At 40.4% G+C, this 21,788-nt stretch overlaps 1 protein-coding gene across 22 annotated transcripts in view; it reads right to left on the minus strand.

The window, feature by feature from the left end:
- The window catches only part of LOC126990591 (prominin-1-like), a 152,406-nt gene that overhangs the window by 17,826 nt on the left and 112,792 nt on the right, over positions 1-21,788 (minus strand). For 20 of the 22 annotated variants that reach the window (XM_050850032.1, XM_050850292.1, XM_050849977.1 and 17 more), the window contains exons 4-18: positions 20,739-20,859; positions 15,911-15,977; positions 13,108-13,272; positions 12,533-12,654; positions 11,540-11,566; positions 9,818-9,983; positions 9,450-9,621; positions 8,150-8,293; positions 7,412-7,618; positions 7,185-7,293; positions 6,463-6,597; positions 6,110-6,238; positions 5,707-5,892; positions 2,797-2,955; positions 1,507-1,628 (exon numbers count right to left, since the gene is read on the minus strand). In XM_050850032.1, the coding sequence (XP_050705989.1) occupies positions 1,507-1,628; positions 2,797-2,955; positions 5,707-5,892; positions 6,110-6,238; positions 6,463-6,597; positions 7,185-7,293; positions 7,412-7,618; positions 8,150-8,293; positions 9,450-9,621; positions 9,818-9,983; positions 11,540-11,566; positions 12,533-12,654; positions 13,108-13,272; positions 15,911-15,977; positions 20,739-20,859 (2,031 nt within the window). The remainder of the gene's footprint in view (positions 1-1,506; positions 1,629-2,796; positions 2,956-5,706; positions 5,893-6,109; positions 6,239-6,462; positions 6,598-7,184; positions 7,294-7,411; positions 7,619-8,149; positions 8,294-9,449; positions 9,622-9,817; positions 9,984-11,539; positions 11,567-12,532; positions 12,655-13,107; positions 13,273-15,910; positions 15,978-20,738; positions 20,860-21,788) is intronic. The other 2 variants (XM_050849501.1, XM_050849550.1) reach the window with 2 other exon arrangements.

A 21,788-nucleotide genomic window follows, 5' to 3' on the forward strand; every position in this document is an offset into this window, starting at 1 on the left:
TTAGTAATAGAATGACAATGAAGTCTTAGCCAGATGGTGGAAAATTCAGAAGAGTCAAGGTCGTGGGCATGAGAGCAAGTGATGTTGTTGTGCACGTAGGCGCAACATCCAGCTTTGGATTGAAATTTAGGATAGAGATAGTAGGAGGGAACAGAGTAGAGGTTGCTGTCAGTAGCCTCAGAAACCTGTGTTTTGGTGAGGAAGAGAAGATGAGGTTTAGAGGAGGAGAGATGGTGTTCCACAGAATGAAAATTAGAACGAAGACCACGAATGTTGCAGAAATTGATAAGGAGGAGGTTCGAGGAGTTATCAGGACACCTCTCAAGTCAGCAGCCAGAAGGGGAGTCCTCCCTGGGGGAATTTGTGGAATATATATATATATATATATATATATATATATATATATATATATATATATATATATATATATATATATATATATATATATATATATATATATATATATATATATATATATATATATATATATATATATATATATATATATATATATATATATATATATATATATATATATATATATATATATATATATATATATATATATATATATATATACATATTCCTTACTGTTGATTTCAGTTTCTTTTTCAACTACTCCGTGTTATATTGGCTCAATATGCCCTTTTCCTCACACTTAGTACTGTTCAGTCAAAGAGATATGTGCAAGCCTGACATCCTCTCTCAATGCCTAAAAACCTTAATATTAAATTCAAAAGATGACTCATGTCTAGAAGAATAAGCACTATATAAACTAACTAATCCAATGTTATTTTTAAGGTTGACTAACAACCTCTGTACATTGTGCTGAACAAGTCTCCAAAGCCATGGCAGCTTAAATAAGACAGTGTAAAGTATGTCAGACATTTGTTCTGTCTATGAGGATACCGGTAATATTCCTGAAACCACAACTTCTTTATTAAGTTTCACTGCCACCAATGGTTGGTTCTTTGCTTATTTCTATGCTAGTGCTTTTTGTGCTTCCTTCACCCAAAGCTGTACAGTGTTAGGTGCTTCTCTCAGCCTTTACTACTTTAAGCCAGTAAGGCTTTCACAGCTTCCTCCTTCACCCAATATTTACCTAAGCATTCATAAGTCATGAGATAAGAAGCCATCCTTTGTGTCTTGCTGTGCAGTGCTCAGCAATGTGTACATAATTACACAAACAAAATTGATAAACCCTGTTTCACATTGGATGCTAAACCAGAAAAATTACTTTTGGAGATGCTTTCAATTTGTCTTTCCTAGTAAAAACTTAGGTAAAATTAATATCATATGAAGGATTTTATGAAGTACATAAATCAGGGTTAGTATGTGTTACTTTTAACAAAACACTAAAACAGCAGTTACTGCAGAAGTAGCATGATCATCAATCATTAATTTTTTGGATGCTGCCAAGTCTAGACCTGCCACAAGCTTGGATGCATACATACGCACACACGCACATATACACACACACGCAATCCAAAGCACACTAATACTTACGACTCATTGAGGGGGCCAGGGTAGGGCTCCGTCTTTCGGTACAGTGAGGCAAGATGCACAGCAAGGATCATTGCCGGGAGGAAGAAAAAGAACACCCACCCAACACTGGCCCAATACCCGTTCTGTGGAAGAAAACGGAAATTAGAGGTTAAGCATAAGTTGAGTTTACACTTGTGACTATTACAATACTTATTGTATTTCTCAATATATGTCTGTATATATTACTCATTGTAACTCTTTAATGTCTTGTTATGGTTTCAGGTACAATATGACTGCCAGCTGTCATTTGGTGAGGCAGGCATCTTGAATAAGGCATTACATGTGTAGACTTCCCTCTCTCTATTGAAATGTACTGTGCTGCCATATATAGCTGCACTGATTCTATAGGGATGCATTCCATAACCCTGCACCAAATGTTGATTAGCACATCCTATCATGGCAGAACTACATTTACAGTAAATAGTATATTGAACAATAAAAACAACATAATCCATTCTGTTGGTTGCCTATAAAGTACTGCTCTCTCTCACTGCACAGCCAAACTACATGCCTGGTCAGGTGAGTACAAGAAAAATGGCAGCCTCCTGTGGTTTCCTCACAGCTACTCCGCTGATCATGGTAGAAGATTTGCAGACAATACTGGATTCACCTGGGGGCATCCTAAGTCCCTTTTTCTTTAACCTTCTGATCAGCCTGCCCATTCAAAAGGGCACAGCCCTTCTCAGTCATGCAGAGAGGGCTCTTGTTCAGCCCAAATGGAAGATACAGTTTTTAGGTGGAATCTTAAATCAGTTATCCCTCTTGCCTGTTCCTTGCACTGAGTCTGTATCTCTCTAGCAAGTGCCTATACCTTCTGCAATTCCTGGTTATTTCTCTTCTGCCATTTTCTCTACACTTGCCACTTTACATAAACTAAGTCCAAAAGATTGGTCATTACTGGTAAAACTTTAGAAATCATCTGGGATATATTCAGGAATTTCCACTGTCACTGCAGCATGCCATCACAAAGTTAAAGCTACAAGAGCAACAATGGTATTTTGAACATCTTATCACATGACTTTTTTTTTTACTATTCTCCACAACTTCAGGTGATCTTTCCTATTGTGGCTTTAATTGTTGTTTTGTTTTTCAAGTCTGGTGAAATAAATACGGTGACAATGATTAGAATTTGGATGACTGCTCCCATGACTTAGTTCAATCTTCATAAAGTGTCATGTTGGCATGAAATAATTATTGGGTCTGTTATATTAATATGCTGAAACTTAAACTGAAAGAAAAAAAAAGACTCACAAATGGGTACATAATATCCTTGCAGACAGCAGAGGTGGTAGCATTGTAGATGGTGGACACAGGGCCACAGCGGCCAACATCATTCTCCACGGCTGTCTGCACATGAAGCACGTACTCATCCACATCAGCCAGGAAATCCTTAGAAAACCTCTCCACCAGCTGAAAGTCATAGTGGTAAATATACAAATTTTTATCAGTTTACCTCTCACAATAAAGTGGAAGCCACAGCATATAGTATAATCTTAACTTTAAGAGAAAGCTAGTACACTCATACCGGCATATTTTTTTTTATTTTTTTTTTTTTTTCTTTCAAATTTTTCTTCTAAAAAAAAAAAAAAAAAAATGTTGTCATCCCAAAACTAGCTTATTGTGTACCCCCTTCATCCACTCACCGCAGCCCCCTTCCCCCGCCCAGCCAGCCCGGGCCAGCATACCCGCCAGGCATCTGCCTCTTCATGCGTTTTTTGTTTTTCCACAGTTTTTCCCACTTTTTAATATCACAATTATTTTACATGGATATTTTGAATTTTGAAAATTGAAATGTTATGAACGGGTAAAATTATCGCCAACAGGGACATTGAAATTTTTTTTTTGTTTTGCAGGTAAGCTGTCCTGAACTCCTTTTTTTTTTTTTTGTTCCTTTATAGGATTATCTCATAGAAGTAAGAGAAATCTAGCTCTCCTGGCTTAGCTATCTACTGATCGATACCCGGACTTCGGGAACAAAAACTTTTCGCAGAAAAAAGACCGAGGTAGTAAGACTCAGTGAACGATGCGTCACCCGGTATCGCGGTAACATCCAGTGGTGACGATACCGTATCGTCATCGGTACTCAGAGGGTTAATGATTCATTAATTATCCACTAACTAACAACAAGAGAAGGTAAATCTGGCTATTCCTCAATCAGTGCAGCTGACCCTCAACCCAAAGATTAAAAGGGGAGCCTTATCAAGACTTGCCAAAAATCACCAATTTCCAATGGATGTCTAATAATTTAAAAATAGAGTGAAGCAACAATAAAATTGAGTACTATATGCAACATAATATCATGTATTATACATAATGAACATACAGTAAATGAGTATAAAATAAGAAAATAAGTAGAACTGCAGATATGTAGTGCAGCTGACTCGCCTGACGGGCGAGCCTCCCATAACTCACTCTGCGAGTGGGGTAACTCTTTCACTGACTGGTTAAGGAGTGGCTCTCCCATCTTGCTGGTCGCGGGTTCGATCCCCAGCTCTGGCAAAACCTCCCCTTGTCTGGATTAATTTCTCGTGTGTTTTGTTACAGGCAGAGGTAGTGTGTGAGTATAGCAAAGAGGAAATTCTGGCATTTCACTGGTGGCAAGGTGGTGGGCATTCTCTCCTGTGATTCTGTTGTGTCTCCCCAAAGGGGTAATAGGTAGAATGATGGCCAAGGCTCTCCGAAGAGTTCAAAGAAAATGGAAAATCTCAACACACAGAAATTAATCTAAATAGGAATGGGGAGTCGTGCTGTGCAGCTGACTCGCCTGATGGGCGAGCCTCCCATAACTCACTCTGCGAGTGGGGTACCTCTTTGGCCGACTGGTTAAGGAGTGGCTCTCCCATCTCGCTGGTCGTGGGTTCAATACCCGGCGCCGGCAAAACCTTTCCTTGTCTGGATTAATTTCTTGTGTGTTTCGTTACACGCAGAGGTCATGTTGGAGTATAGAAAAGAGTAAATTCTGGCGTTTCACATAAGTGGTGAATAATGTTGAGGCAAGGCTGCACTGAGGCTGTAAATGGCAGGCATAAACACAGGTATGACAGCACACTTTTCATACTGGAGTGAATGTGACAGAAGAGGCAACATGAATAATGACAGTTTGTTGCCACAGCAGTTAGGTGATTTAGTATTCATTTCATCATCATCATTTCGTTTAACATCCGTTTTCACTCTTCCTGAGCAGTAGGACCCTTTATGGCTCTCCTCCATTCTACTCTGTCTTCTGCCCAATGCTCATCCAATCCCATCACTGATGCCAAGTCTTCCTGTATACACCTTCTCCACATTTTCCTAGGTCTCCCAACTGGTCTCCTTCATTCTACCTCCAACATCTCCAAAACTCCCAGCACTGTATCCTCCCCTGCTCTCTTTACATGTCCTAACCACCGGAGTCTTTCCCTTCTGAGCACTGTTTCCAGGTCCTCTACTCCACATCTGTTAGCTACATCTGCACTGGACACCCTGTCTTGCCACCAGATCTCCGCCATATACCATATACCATATTTAGTATTCATTTCTAATATAGAAATACCTTTTAGTTGAGATACATGATTAAAGTGAATCAAGACACTACCAAATTAGATAATGGTGGTTGTAGCTTTCGTTATGGCAAGTTAGTGTTTGGTTGTTGTATTAGGTAATTTTGGTTAACATCTGCACACAAACAATGAGGATGGTGGCCAGTACAAGGATGAGGACACACTGTTTTCATCATAGGAAGGGCACCACAGCTTATGCAGAGCAACAGTTGACCATGTTTTCATAGTCACATAGACCAATCATACATTTCAACTAAGCTAACTGAATGCTAATGCTGAAGCAAAAATGTAAGTTGAATAAGTGTGGAAGAGGACCTCACTGCATAAGGATACACAAAAACAAACAAAGCATGTGTGTAGCTGACTAAAAACTCATAATCCATCTTCATCTGTTGCTAGTCACAAGGCCATTCCCTCACCAAATTAAAATCAAGGCTGTTATAGGTTTCATCACTAAGTGTACCAAAAGCTCTCCAATATATTACTTCAAACTGTTTGATGCCTTTCATTAAATGAAAATTTTGTTAGTACTCATTACTTTACTGATAACAAAATAGGGTCAGTGATGTTTGAGCTGAATATGCACCAGACTCCAAAAGGTATGCTTGAAGGAAAAACTTACCTCAGTTACTTCCTGGGAGCCATTGACCTGCAGGTAGTCCTGGGCAAACTCTGCCTGACTAATGAGATCAACAATAGCCTCGCGCAAGCTGGTCTTGTTGAACTTGAGGTGTTCATTAAGTCTGGCTGTGGTCTTCTTGAGGTTCCTTGTGAGGGAGCCGATGGATGTGACCCACCGCTGCAGCCCCTGGAGGGTGATAAATTGGTGAGTTTATTTAAATCCTCTACAAAAAAATAAAAAATCAGAAAAACATCCTTACTAGCTATTGGCATCCCGTGTTTGTTTGAAGGCTTATTTGTTTGACACATTATCACTGCCATTACAACACTTCCTTGTATAAGCAGGAAACTTTTATGATCATTAATTAGCAAATCTAAGGTGTGAGACTTATTTCTTGTCTTACTTCCAAAAAGAGTGCATCATTCTTGAGCTTGAAGGAGACTTGGTGGTGGCCATGAGGGAGTTGGTCAGCAGTCTGGTTGAGAAGGGCTGCCAGCTCCATCAAATCTATAGTCAACACTTTCTTTTCCAGCTGAAACAACAAACAAAACGATTTACCTGTGCATACACTCTTTTTGATACCAATATAAATGCACATTCTAATATTGGTAGAAAAATAAGAAAATGACTAAGAGGTTAATATCACATATAATTTTGGGGACAAACAAATGAAAACTCACTAAAGCAATGAATTCTGTGGATGAAGGTCTTAAACAAAATGTTGGACTACAAAAATGGAGATGTTCAGAGACTTACGATGTCAGTATAATAGTTCCATGTGTCTTTATCTGCCACCGAGGAGTTGGCCAGCTCCCACAGCTGTTCCTTGGCTTTCTTGGACAAGATCTCCACGTTGGTGTTGACTCGAATGTCACTTTTCAGCTGAGCAATCTGAAAACATGGCACTTCGCTGTTCTTGCATCCTTTTTTACATGCAACTAGCCTTCATATAATTCATTTGTGCAGTTCCTTGTCGTAGTTTAAAGTATATTACAAGCAACACTAGTCCAAAGCAGCATATTTTCAGTGATATGGTGCTAATTTACTATGAATATAAAATGTACAAAAATGCCACTTATAGCTTGCATATTAAAGTAAAACCTCTTTAAGTTGGCACAAATGGGCAGAGGCCTTTGCTGACTAGATTGAATTGGCAACTTATGGGAAAAATATTTTAATAAGTATATACTGCCCCTGGAATGTACAACATCACGCCATCCACAGCAGATGGCAAGGAGTCAATGTGTCTGATAGGGAGCTTTGGGTCTTTCATTGATGACACATTGCCAACTTAGAGTAATCATTCTGAATTTTTTTTGGGGGGGCAGTTTGAAAAAATGTTTTTTCTAATCATTATCTGTTGTAATACAGACATGCATAATACTGACTTAAAGGGGTCTTACTGTATACTTATTAGTTATATGTATAATATGTGTGATTGTGTATACATGTGGGAAGGCAATTCTCTTTAGGTATACCTTTTCATGGAGGTTGAGTCTGTTCTTGTAGTCTTGAAGTTCAGCCAGATTATTGTCAACCTTGTCCAGACTAAGCACTGTGTACATGCTTAGGTTTTTGTGGCACATGCTGAAAAAAATTAAGCAGTTATCAACACAAGCCTGTATACAGGAAGAAAGAATGTCAGTCTCATAACCATAGGTCTAAAAAGAAAGAGGAAAGGTGAAAAGACAATAAGTAGACATACCTAATAATTTCGGTGATCTTGGGAGCCTCGCCAGGTGGGTACAAGTGCTCTAGATTATAGAAGTCAGCAGTAACAGAGAACAACTCTGAGTGCATGGGGTCACTGAGAGGGTTACACACCATGATCTCAGAGACACTGCCCACCACAAAGAGGATGGTTGTACAGGCCATGATCACTGCTGAGAACAGGAATGTCAGCCCAACACCACTGAGGAAGAACAAAAAATTGTACAGCTACACACTCTTGGCTCCACAACAACTGAAACAGCTTTGCTAAAAGTTATGAGCTTAAGCTAGTATGTGACTGCAGGCCTATTCTCTAACATGCTAGATCTCATGAATAGATAAACACTTGATAGATGGAGCAGCAAAGTTCTGAGGGTAATTCATAAAACTATAATGGGATGGATTGAAAACAATGAATATTGTCATAGATTAGTCCCAGAGATTCCTATATTAAAGTGGCAGTAAGATTTAAAGACTCAAACTGATATAAATAGAAAACTTATATAACAGAAAACTAATATATTTTTCTATTTATAAATAGCTGGACATGACCAGGAATTAAATTATTATGTAGTAATAGCATTTTTTCATGATTCATGTCATCAAAAGTCAGCAATATATCACAACCAACACAAGATATAACCAGTGAATGTTCAGTGCTCCATACTTTATTGTGAAGAGCAAAACTTAACTCCTTCAACGATCAACGCTGCCATGCATCCCCCCCACTCACCACATAAGCCATGATGCTCCTGTTGACTTGTGGCAGGAGGACGCCTCATCAGGTCGGCGCCCACAGCAGCCAAACACCACACCGAGGGTGAAGCACAGAGTGATCACCAGCAGCAGGATGCACAGACCCATGGCACCCCAGTACCTGACATACACACACACACAAACACACACACACACTTCATGAGCCAGCATTACTAATTTTTATTTTGTCAGATTCAGGTAATGAAGACTGTATGAATGTGTAATGTAAATTATGTCCTCTTGTGGAAACCATTTGGAAGGTAGAAGGCATTAATAAGCACTGCATCTTATATTTTGTATTTTAAATCCAGTTTCTGGCCTTAACCCTTTCATTGCTAAGTGCTCGCAGCAAGACTATCCCCCCAGATGCACTCGGGCAGCCCAGCGGGGTGAGGGGGGTCTTTTTTAACTGTTGTATCTCAAAAACTATTCATCACAGCTAAAAAACAAAAACACCATTGGAAAGAGGAGCCCAAGATCTGTAAGATTCAGTTATATATGTGAGCCTCTCCTGCGAATGTACAGGCACGTTCCGGGGGTGTTGCCTGTGAGTGTGACTGGCGTTCGCACCGAGCTTTTAGCACCACCAGCAAGTGACGCTAATGCTCGCTCTTTTAACCTCTGTATCTCAAAAACTATTCATCACAGCTAAAAAACAAAACACCATTGGAAAGAGGAGGCCAAGATCTATAAGATTCGGTAATGTAAGCCTCTCCTGTGAATGTACAGGCGTGTTCAGGGGGTGTTGCCTGTGAAGACGTACATTTGTGCATCCGCGACGGTCAGCCATATTGAGGCAACTACTGAGTAGATCTCTTGAAGGGGTGCTGGCAGGGTAGTATTGCCAACTGCAAAATTTACAACTATTTGGTCAAAAAATCAGTCAGGTGATAGGTGAAGCTATGCAAAAATGCCACCATATTGGACAACAACATCCACCAGTTACTTGTCCGTAGATTTTCCGCGCCTTTCCACGCTAGGCCGATATGATTTTCTACCAAATTTAGTGGAAAACCCACTGAATTGACAATGCTGTGGGGTGAGAAATAGTGTTGGAACACTCTCATATGCGGGAAATTTGAGTGCGACTGGCACTCACAGCGAGCATTTAGCACCACCGGCAAGTTACACTAGTCCTTGCTGCAAGTATTTAGCAATGAAAGGGTTAAATGGGATGTGAGACAAGAGAGCAAGTATGATGATAGAAAGATCCTTGACAATTGCTAGTTAACTGAAGGCTAAATAGCATGAAAATTCAATATTAACCATACACACACCTGTACATGGCATATTCATTTATCCCATCCTGCATCACCCTCAGGTAGGAGTTGATCTGCCGCAGGTATGTGTTGGACTCTTGTGGGATGGAGTGGGGCTCCTGAGGCTCACTCAGGTCGACGGGCTGAAGGAAGTGATGAATCTTCTCGGCTCTGTCTTCTAGCTGGCCCCCTGAAGTAGTGGTGAAGAGTTAGAGCTTTTGTCTCCTACCATCAATAATGTTAACTGAATGTTTATTTTGTGTCAAGTTTGTAAGATGCAGCTGGATATGTTAAAAAAAAACTTTCCTCTTGCACTGAAAATATTATACAGTAAATAAGAAAACAAGGAAAAGTAAACAAGCAAACAATTAAATAAGAAAACTCACCCACATCCAGGATTTTAGCCTTGATCTCGGGTATAGAGCTTTGCACTTTGTTTTGGATTTCTGTGGCTATAGAGTCAAAGGATCTCTTTCCTCTCTTCACCACAATCTCTATGTCATTCTCTATTAAGTTGGTCACCTCATCTATCTTTGACTCAACATTTGGAAGCTGAAATAGAAGTAAATATTTGGGAAAAGTGCATTAACTTGTTGGGGAGATGCCTTCACTCTAACCTGACTCACTGCTTAACAATATATTGCGTAGAAGCAGCCTGACGGGTAAAATAACTGCTTGGCCTGATCAACACTTACATATATGAGTAAACTTTTACGGTATTTAATATGAAGTATCAAAATCTGACACACAATGCTGTCTTGAATCTGACTAACAAATGGCAAATGTACAGCAGACTCTCATCTGTGGTTTAATTTTTCTCCACACAATTATGTATGACATGAAATGCAAGTTTGTGAATTGCATGAAGAAAATTTTTCACTACACAATAGTAAGGTAAGGAAATATTAAAAATGAACAATAAAGTATCATATTTCAGATATATTTCAGATGATGAACGACACTACACCACATGGAATTCCAGCATATTTGCTTCTTTACAACCAACATGGCACAGCATGTTGCCAATAGTATGCCTCAGATGATGCACTACTTTCATTGAAAAGCCAACAGGATGACATGGACTCAGCTCCAAAGATGACACTTTAAGCTGTTCATGTATTTAATGATGGAAGTGCTGTATGGTATTGGATGTGGTTACTGTCAGACATGTGCACCAATTTAAGACAGTGTACGGAGAGAACAAAATTTCAACAAAATAATGATGAGAGTCGACCGCACAATTTAACTAAAAGTCCTTAGTGGAGTGATCCACCTAAATGCCTTAGTCAAACTGATGCCCATGAAAATATAAGCAGCACTGAGAGGGATCATGACTCTGACAGCTCCTCCTACTTGTCTTTTATTTATTAAAATGGTGTCTTTCTTGAAATTAAACTTTGCAAATTTATTTTTAGGGCCTATTCTAATTAGAAAACACATAAATCATGATATTAAACCTTACTTACTTATTCCTAGGGCCTAATTAATTTACAAAACAATGAACTGACACAACATGTCAATATACAATGTCCTAATCTACTCACAAAATAAATAATTCCAAAACTACTTAGATAATTCACGTTCCAACATCATTACTCAGTGGCTAGGACACGGCACACATTGCACGCTCAGAGAGGAGAGGAGCCGGGCAACACTGTGGAGATCCTACAGCATGAAGTATTTTTAAGTATAATACAGAAATATAGATGAAATAACTGAGAAAACAAAAATACCTAAATTAAAAAACTTACATGCTTTATATTTTGAAGAAGATTTCAGGTGGCAATACTAAAAAATGGGACAGCAATAGGTAATGACATAATGCTTTTCCGAGCCAATTGAGTTTGTCAATAAAATTTCTGTAAAGATTAGTACATACTACAGGCCATGCCATGCATCTTATTGCTTAGGCAAGATCAATATTAATCATCATGCAGAAATGAGAATGAATGATTACTTGTTTAATTCACAATTCATGCTTTGGACTCTTGCCTTGAAGAGGAAATATCTTGAAAATAAGTAAATAAACTGGGTAGCAAAGGGGGAAAGCAACTGCCAGGACAAAGTGTAAACGTTCAGACTGTTACATTACATGCTGGCCAGATTACCTGAGGCAAAACATCGGTCTCCAGATACTGTGAGGAAGGAACCACATGTTAGTGCCATAACCCTGGTCTACCACGGTGTTGCTGAGCTTCCGCCTCACAGTGGTTCTGTCCACTAATATCTCCATACAAATTACCCAAGAATAAATTCTATAAACTAGTCCATTAGGATTACTAGTTGACAAATATAAACTAAGCTAACACTATGACTTCAACAACTAAGCTTACAGAAGTTCAGCTCACACTTTCAATGCCATTATTCATATCTTAACTTGTAATGTCCAACTGGTCCCAGAACCAAAGCAATGTAACCTCATCAACATGACCCAGATTAAACATAATTTGGGTACAGCAGATAGTGGGCAGAAATCTCTTTACTATATATTAGTTTAGCTCTAATATACTACAGACACACCCCTACAGCAGGTATCACTCTGTCCTGAAACACCTGTTAGTCTCCACACTGGAGTCTGTTAGTGGTGCTAAGTTAGGGGGGATGATCCAATTAAGCTAACATGAAATTTACATATATGATGCCAATTTTAGGCTGAGGCTCAGATGATGAACTGTGAGTACAAACTACAAACACATAAAAAGCAAGTCAAAAGGCCATAAGTGCAGTTAAAAATGAATGCCAAGGTCTGACTTGTTTCCTGTTAGTCTCCAAAGTCACGCAATGCATAGAAGATGCGACATTGATCTGAGGCTTGTGAAAATATTCCATCCATGCCTTTACTTAGAAGAAAGTTCGTATTATCATCAAGTCAAGGTTTTTGCCAATTTTCTCTCCACACTAATTTAATAATAGTTGAGCAAATTCTGCTCCAATATTTTGATAAATTTATTTTTGTTAATATTATGGATTTATAATCATAATTCTTTAGAAATTTATACCATTGCAAGCTCTGTGACAATACAATCTTGTAATTTTATTTTGTTAGAATTATAGAAGTCAGATGTGTATGTAGTCCCATGCAAACAGTGTTCAGTACATACCCGGTCAAAGTCATTGTTGATGGTGAGTTTGTCAGCATATTTGTTGATGAGCGTCCGGCACTCCGGCAGACTCTCACAGGCCTGCTGCAGCTCCAGCAGCCGCCGCGCAACATCCTCCAGCCCTGTTCATGCCAAGAGACACACTAGGTACTACCCACTACATTTATACTTACAGTCATCAATGATAATCAGAAAAGTATGCTCAGTATCCCAAAGGATGAAACAAAGCTCTTCACACACATCCACAACAATTATTTCAATTACCAAAACAATGTACAGAGAATAACGCATGACCAAAAATTCCCAAAATGAATGAAATTATGAATCCTGACTTTTTTTTTCCCAAGTCATCATGCTGATAGTTACTTAATTTCACATAATATATGTTCATCAACTCCCAAAATATTCAGTCAATCCATTGTGACAGGTACTGTATTTGTTTCAAGGATATCACATTTCTTTACATTATAACTTTTTTTAACAAAATACATTGTGTAATTAAAATGCCTGTATGAACAGAAAGTATAACAAGCAGGACACTGAGGCAGAACAGTGTGGCAGGCACTGAGACTAACCACTCTGCAAGTTGGACGTCTGCTCCTGCAGCTGAAGTGTGGTGTTCTTGATCTCCCACAGGTCCTTCTTGATCACGGAGAGGCTGGAGGCAATGGCTGTCAGGTTGTCAATAGCCACTGCCTTGGTGACCCGGGCCAACTCACTCTTCACAAGCTCTCCACTACCTGTGGACGCCAGACACCATGACCCACCACACTCAATGAGGCACAACACCTATACCTGCACACACACACACACACACATACACACACAGGACTAAGAGACTGAACATACGAAGAGAGATTGAGCAGCTGAACCTACCGACACTAAAACAGAGAAGAGAGAGATCTGATTGCGATATATAGGGTGCTGAATGGGATGTAAAAAGTGGACAAAGAAAATCTAATAATGTGGGATACAAAAGAATCAAAAGGTCATGGAAGGGAAATGAAAAAGGAAGCCTGTAAAAGAGACAAAAAGAAGAATAGCTTTTCACAAAAAGTGGTGGAGGCCTGGAACGGCCTGGAAAAAGATGTGGTTCATACAAAGACGATTATTATGGTTAATAATAGATATAGAGACAGGACAGTACGAGCGTAGCTCCTTTCCCATATACCACAACTAGGTAGTATACACACACACAAAAAAAAAAAAAAAAAAAAAATCACAGGCCACTTAACAGGCCTGGATATATATATATATATATATATATATATATATATATATATATATATATATATATATATATATATATATATATATATATATATATATACCCCTCACCCACCCCACGGAAGACAAAAGAAAGAAGTCTTGGGTTAATACTCTGATAGTTTCAATGCCGGCGCTGGACAGACAGACAAGCAGAGACAGGCAGGTGTGAAAAAATATTCAAAATGATGAAATTCTTGCTCCTCATGAGATAAAACAATGCTAAGAATGCTTACTTTTCCTTACGTGCAAAAAAACAGTCACACACTCATCTGCAAGCAATACCATCTCGCAAACGCGGCTGGTGAACACGTACAAATATCTCATTGACAATACATCAATGTGATAAGAAATGAACTGCTGTACCCAATGATCGTGAGTATATAAATTATGTAAACAGAGAACATACACCGAAATATATACGGTTTTAAAATATTGCTCATCCACTCAATTGTACTGATGAAAATTCAATTGTGTGTTGTTGATTGTTGGAAAAATAATTATTACCAAAATTTAAAAAAAAAGGGAAAATATATGCATGCGAGGTAAAGGCAAAATCTTGAGAAAATTAAGATTATGAGTGTTGTTCATGAGCCTTAAAAGTGTGATGCTTATAGGGAAGAACGGAGAAAAAAATTATATAATGTTGCAACGACCCTTTAACGAAGACGAAGAAAATATAATTGGAAGACTCCTTTTTGATGAGCAAGTGACTGAACAAAGTAAAAGAACGATTTATAAATTCTGGGAAATACGAGAGAAAAAGATAAAATCAATATAGTGAAGCTAAATCAGATATAAGACCCAGACCCAGACCACAAGACCACAATATCAAGACCACATCAGGAAGTCCCGATTCAAAGGCAAGACTTCCGCAATCTACCTGAGGCCGGATTCATCAAACCACTTACGAGACCTGTTGTTGGTAAGTCTTCTGGTAACTCCATCATCTAGGAACGCTCTTGATCTTAAGGTGACTCCAATGGCAATGAAAGAAGTGTCGACCAGGCCAGTACTTCATTCACTGTCATCGGAGCGGCCTAAACACAAGGATCATTCGTAGAGGACAGATTTACTCAAAGACTTATACCAACGACCGGTCTTGTAGTGGCTTGATGAATCCGGACCCTCAACCTGAACCTGACCATGGATGTTCCGGCCACACCCTTCCACAAATGACACTGACAGAGGGCCAGTTTTATACTATAGTCCAGTACAGCAAGTTTGTAAGCTCCCCAACCAAACACAAAACACTACGAAAATTCCTTGTAAAGTGTTTGGCGTTGATATAAGGAGGAGGAAATTTAATGAAAACACACAGGGAATCTCTTTAGTATTTGGCATTGAGTAGAATTAACGGATCATTGTGGAGAATATAGTTTGGTTTGGACGCTTACAATGGGCCGCTTTCACAGTCATTTTGTTTGTTTTGATCGTTACCAATGGCGGCGATTGACGCTATAATATTTCCATGTAAAACTGGCCGATGGGGTAGTGGCGGCTGCGGGGTTAGCCTAGCCCCGCACCTTACCACACACTCTCAACACCTCTCGCTTCCTCTGCAGCCGCCACTACCCCTATAGCGTCAATCGCCGCCATTGGTAACGATCAAAACAAACAAAGTGACTGTGAAAGCGGCCCATTAATGACTGTGCGTTGGACCGTCGACCTGGCCACAAAGAGAACACAGCGTCAGGGGCACCGTTGCCAGATTATCGTACTCAGAGCCGCGTATTTACTGGTTTCTGGCCCATAACTGTTGCCAAGAAGCACCAATAATTAGCCATTTAAACGATAACCATATATGAAGGCAGTTATTTGGGTGATGAAAGCAGCTTTGGGGTCGGAAATCGGCAAATATAAGAGGCAGAGTACGACAATCTGGCATCATTGGTCTCAGGGGTGCAGACAACACAGAGACCGTATCGGCACCTCAGTTCGTCTGTTTGAAAAGCCTCTCTTGGAAGTGTCTGGGCTTTTCATGGGCTGTTTTATGATCCTGGTGATAGTTTGACACGCCCTCTGCACCTTGAGCGGGAAAAAAGCGGCCCTAAGAATATGGCCCACAGAGAGAACATAGCGACGATGGTGCCGACTGCCGAAGAGACTTACTGTCCAGCTTGTTGTACAGGACACTCTGCAGCTCGCGGTAGTTCCTCACGAGTAGGTTCTGCACCTCCTACAACACAAAGACACTGCATTAGCTTTTTAAGAAGAATATTATCACTGAAAAATATAAACTACTGAAAAGGAAAATCATCATTGCTCAAGTTTTTTTTAATAATTGAGTGCAGAAATATCCATCGAAGTACCTCTCTCACTGTATCCTATGTTCCTAAGTCTCAATGGTTAGTGGATATTAAAATTACTATCCCTATCTTCTTTAGTCTCAAAAGTTAGTGGATATTAAAACTGCTTAGAGAAAATTTCATGGACAAAGTAATATTAGGCAGTCATGTGACATTCAGTATAAACATGTTTTGGGATTTCATATGCGATGCCAGTGGTCCCAAGTTTAATATCCGTATAATATAAAAGATGAAACTTTTTGCCAGTCCGAGGGGAGACAAAGGAGGAAGAGATAGGGGAAGGGAAGGCAAGGAGGGGGAGGGCGGTGCTCACAAGGGAAGGGACGTGGAAGGCAAAAGGAGAGGGATAATATGAACCAGGGGCGGTATTCTCAGACGCTTCCACCTTGCACATCAACTATTTACAAAGGTCAAAATGGAAATTAATTGGGCTTTCATGATTTTTTTTCACATTCATGGTACAGAAGAAGAGTTAAACAACCACCAGGGCCATTAAACTACCCCTGAAAAATGCCCGAAACGCCAGCGAAAGCATTGTCAAATATGTGTAATTGGGCGCCGAAAGGTTTGAGAATACGGGTCCAGGCAATAGTAGGATATTAAGTTTGTCCCCCAACCATTTTATTAGGCTCTTGCGCCCATGATTTCTGCTGACCTGCTGGGGGGCTCTTCAAACACACACTAACATTCTGAAATAAAATCTAATGAATCCTTATTTTCCAAGTGGATTTATACTTTCGTTAACCAGAGCACAATCAATAATCCTAAATTCTGCAAACAAGGATGATGTCAAAGAAACAACTGTCATTTCAAGTCATCGCGGGCCGTCCACTGCGCAATGGATGTAACGTGACATTCATTACTTTTTGAAACCTCGCACACAGCTTCAAATGTTCTTAACCTTCACACCATCACCTCACAGCCCCCAAAAAATAAATAAAAATAAAGGCCAGGTTTAACACATAAGACTCCGGTTAGAAAGTAAGAAGAAAGAAGAGGAGAGCAGAAAGACGAGTGGAGCAGAACCATAAAGGAGATGAAAAATATGGAAACAGAAAAAGGAAAAAAAGAAAAGGAGCAAAAGGAGCTGGACCATAAAGGAGCCGATAACAAAAAGCTTGATGGGTAATAACGAGACTGTCAGCTTTAGTGCCTCCTGCGTCTCCTCTGTAGCTACTTACGACTAGCATAAGGTAAGGAGGGGGAGGAGGAGGAGGAGGAGAAGAGAATGGTTGACACAGGGAGAAAGAGAACAAAAGAAGGTGACAGTCCTCCTAGCGAGCTCAGGGATTACTAATGCAACAAAGGATATAATGACATAAAAAAAAGGAAAAAATAAAATCTCTTCCGCGTCATTCCCCTTCATTAAACTTTCACTCTTTTCACCTTATTTCTCGTACTTTTTTTTTCTTGTCTTAAACACGTTTCCACGATAATTTGATAAACTGTATTAACCTTTATGCACCAACCTTCAAAGTTAATGATTTTTCTCTCTTATAGCGAGATCTAATCAAAACTTTTGGCTGGTCTTCGTATTTTTCTGTTTCACTTTACATTCTATTTCCTTTCCTTTGTTTGAGTTTCCCAATCTTCACTCATTTCTGCCCCCACCCCCTTCTCTCTCTCTCTCTCTCTCTCTCTCTCTCTCTCTCTCTCTCTCTCTCTCTCTCTCGTGTGTGTGTGTGTGTGTGTGTGTGTGTGTTTATTTGCTCTATGTCAATACGCTAATATCCCAAACACCTGTGACAAGTAATGATCTCTCTCTCTCTCTCTCTCTCTCTCTCTCTCTCTCTCTCTCTCTCAGCTTCTCTGTCTCAGGAGAGAGAGAGAGAGAGAGAGAGAGAGAGAGCATCCTGGGAGGTGGGAGAAGGGAGAAAGGGAGAGGAAGGCGAGGGGGGGGAGGGAGGGGGAGGGTACATTGCCATAATCAATACTGTCCTGCCTCTCTTGCCCCTCCTCCAGCGTCACCCTCCCCCCCCCTCCCCCCTCTCTCTCTCTCTCTCTCTCTCTCTCTCTCTCAATACGTAAATGATCGAATTTTTCAGTTCTTCACTTCCTCCTCTTTATTTTTTTCATATTTTCTTCTTTTACCTCCTCCTCCTCCTCCTCCTCCTCCTCATCATCATCATCATCATCATCATCATCATCCTCCTCCTCATCATCATCATCATCGTCATCATCATTCTCATCCGATTCAGGTAATGAGAAAGCGATCAAGTCCTTCAGGAATCATATATTAACCGTTGCTCTTATTACCAGGTGAAGTGAACGGCCCCGCACGTATGGAGAGCAAGTGCAAAGCCTTGTTATTAGTGTACAGGATTTAGGTTGCCGGCACTTCAGTATTTCCTCACCCTCTTCTTCCTCCTGTATAGGGTTAGGTTGGCGGCACTTCAATATTTCCTCATCCTTGTCTTCCTTCTGTATATGGTCACATCATCATTCATTCAGTTTTTTTTTTTTATTTATTTTTTTTTTTTATTTCCTCGCCATCATTCACTGTTTTTGTCGGTGTGTTCCCAAAGATTATTCTCTCTGGGATGGTCACTTAAGAATGTTCTCAGGTGTATTTGGTGATTCTATGTCCATCCTTTTTTTTTTATATATATATATTTTGGTAACAGACGGACGGACGGACAGACAAAAATGAAACAGACGGGCAGCGACGGAAACTTGATTAGCCTCCTCGCTACGTCAGTCAGCCAGAGGATAACAATAATAAAAATAATAAAACTGCCCATTACAAAAAATAGGTATGGCCCACAGTATCAAATCAACGTGTTTTTTTATCACATTTTATCGGAAAAGGGACGAACCACCCCTGCAGGAAGGGAGACCAGAAGACACTCTTGGTCTGGGCCGGCCACTTCGCAGCCCCTCCGGTACCCACAGCGCCATCCATGGTCAGGGCAGGGCCGGCCACCTCTCGGGGAGCGGAAAAAAGAGAGAGGAAAGGGCGGAGAGTGAGAGGGGAAAGTTACCGAGACGTGGGTCATGCGCGTTATCCTCTCTCTCTCTCTCTCTCTCTCTCTCTCTCTCTCTCTCTCTCTCTCTCTCTCCTCTTCCTCTTTCTCTCTTCTTCCTCTTTCTCTCTCTCTCTCTCTCTCTCTCTCTCTCTCTCTCTCTCTCTCTCTCTCTCTCTCTCTCTCTCTCTCTCTCTCTCTCTCTCTCTCTCTCTCTCTCTCCATGGACAGAAAGAAGCCTCTTTTCTCCCTGCCCAGCATAATGACCTAGTTTCCTTCAGGCCTAAGACGTAGATAGGGAGGAGGAGGAGGAGGAAGAGGAGGAAAAAAAAGTTAAGGGATAATTATTATGTCCGCCACCTTCTTCTTCTTCTTTTCCCTTCTTCTAAGAGAGAGAGAGAGAGAGAGAGAGAGAGAGAGAGAGAGAGAGAGAGAGAGAGAGAGAGAGAGAGAGAGAGACTGCATCGACCTGAGCCATCGAGTGAGAGTAACCGATGAATAAAATAAAATCAGCTGCCATCAGGTGTGCGGGACAGGTGGCAGGTGAGGCGACGCGGTACAGGTGTTGCAAGGACTGAGGGGCGACGCAAATTACACGCAAAAGAGACGAAGAAGGAAGCAAAGAGTAACGTACGACTCCACGCTGATACGAAAAAGAGATTATACACACAAAAATATAGAAAGATGAAGAAGGAAGCAGAAATTAAACCTAAAATTCCACACATACGAAAAAGAAAGATTATACACACAAAAAAATAGAAAGGTGAAGGAAGCAGAAATTAAACCTAAAATTCCACACATACCTATACGAAAAAGAAAGAATATACACCCACAAAAAAAAGATGAGGAAGGAAGCAGAAATTAAACCTAAGATTCCAGAGATACAAAAAAAGAAGGATTATACGCAAAAATAGGAAGGAAGCACAAACTATACCTACGATTCCACACAGTCAAAAAAAATAATAATAAATAAATAAAAAAAAAAAAATACTCAAAACCTAAGACTCCACACAAACAAAGACAGAGGTAACGGGCCTCATAAGACAACAGGTGGAGCAGAAAACACAAGTGGAGGAAACAATAGCAGTGACCCAGACAACACAGGTGAAGGAAACAACACGGGACAGACAACACAGGCGAGACAAAACAACACAGGTGGGGGAAAGGTAGACGGGTAAAGGACTAAGACGGACAGCAAAGGTAGGAAAGAGATGCAGGTAACAGACAAGACAGGTGAAGGAAAGAACACAGGTAGAGGGAATAACAGGTTGGGAAGAAGTAGACAGGTTAGGAGGAGGTAGACAGGTAAAACAGACAAAATAGGTGGAGGAAAAACACAGGTGGAGAAGAAATAGACAGATGGAAAGGTAGACAGGTAAAACAAACAAGAGGTGGAGGAAAAACACAGGTAGGAAAGAAGTAAACAGGTAAGGAAGAGGTAGACAGGTAAGACAGACAAAAAACAGGTGAAGGAAAGAACACAGGTAGAGGGAATAACAGGTTGGGAAGAAGTAGACATGTGAGGAAGAGGTAGACAGGTAAAACAGACAAAATAATTGGAGAAAAACACAGGTGGAGAAGTAAACAGGTAAGGAAGAGGTAGACAGGTAAGACAGACAAAAACAGGTGAAGGAAACAGCACAGGTGAGGGGGTTGGGGGTGACTTACATTGTCGGTGTTGTTGAGGAAGAGCTTGGTGTCGTGCACGCTGAGGGACCACTTCTTGGGGAGGCTCTGCACGCCCTCCTCCATGCGCGCGTTGGTCACGAAGGAGCACACCAGACCCAACCTGCACGCGAAGACAACACGCACGTTAATTACACGCCACTACTTCAACACCTGGGACTTCAGCACCCTCAACACCTTCGCTTTTGCACGCTCAACGCTACTAGTCTCTTCAACACTTCACTGCAACACTAAAGCCTCCATCACCTCAAAACCTTTTCCTCTATACTTTGAACGCCATTACTTCAACACCTAGACTTCTGCAGCCTCAACACCTTCGCTTTTGCACGCTCAACTCAAAACCTTTTCCTCTATACTACAAACGCCATTACTTCAACACTAGACTTCTGCAGCCTCAACACCTTCGCTTCTGCACGCTCAACACTGCTACTCTCTTCAACACTTCGCTGCAACACTAAAGACTTCATTACCTCAAAACCTTTTCCTCTATACTACCAACGCTATTACTTCAACACCTAGACTTCAGCACCCTCAACGTCATTACTGCAACACCTTCACCTCTGCACGATCAACACTACTTCAACACTTCGCTGCAACACTACAGACTTCATTACGTCAAAACCATTTATTTTATACCACAACCACCATAAATTTTACGCCATTACTGCAACACCTTCTGCACGATCAACACTTTTACTCCAACACTTTTCCTTTAAAACTATCCACAATATATATCCATTAATCTAGCACCATTATTTTTTATTCCACAACTCCCCCATTACTGCAATACAATTGACACCATTACCTCCTCCACAACTCCCTATTACTTCCATTACTTTTGTCTTTGTGGGAACAGCGATTAGCGGGTTTTTTTTTACACCTTTTTTATTGCCCTTGAGCTGTTTCTTTAGCTGTAAAAAAAAGAAGAAAAAAACAGACTCCATTATTTCAAAACCATTTCTTCTACATCCCAATTACCATTACCTCAAGACCATTAATACCGGTGCTTATACATGACATTCACCATTACTT

The sequence above is a fragment of the Eriocheir sinensis genome, chromosome 1 (assembly GCF_024679095.1).
Source record: "Eriocheir sinensis breed Jianghai 21 chromosome 1, ASM2467909v1, whole genome shotgun sequence".
NCBI lineage: Eukaryota > Metazoa > Arthropoda > Malacostraca > Decapoda > Varunidae > Eriocheir > Eriocheir sinensis.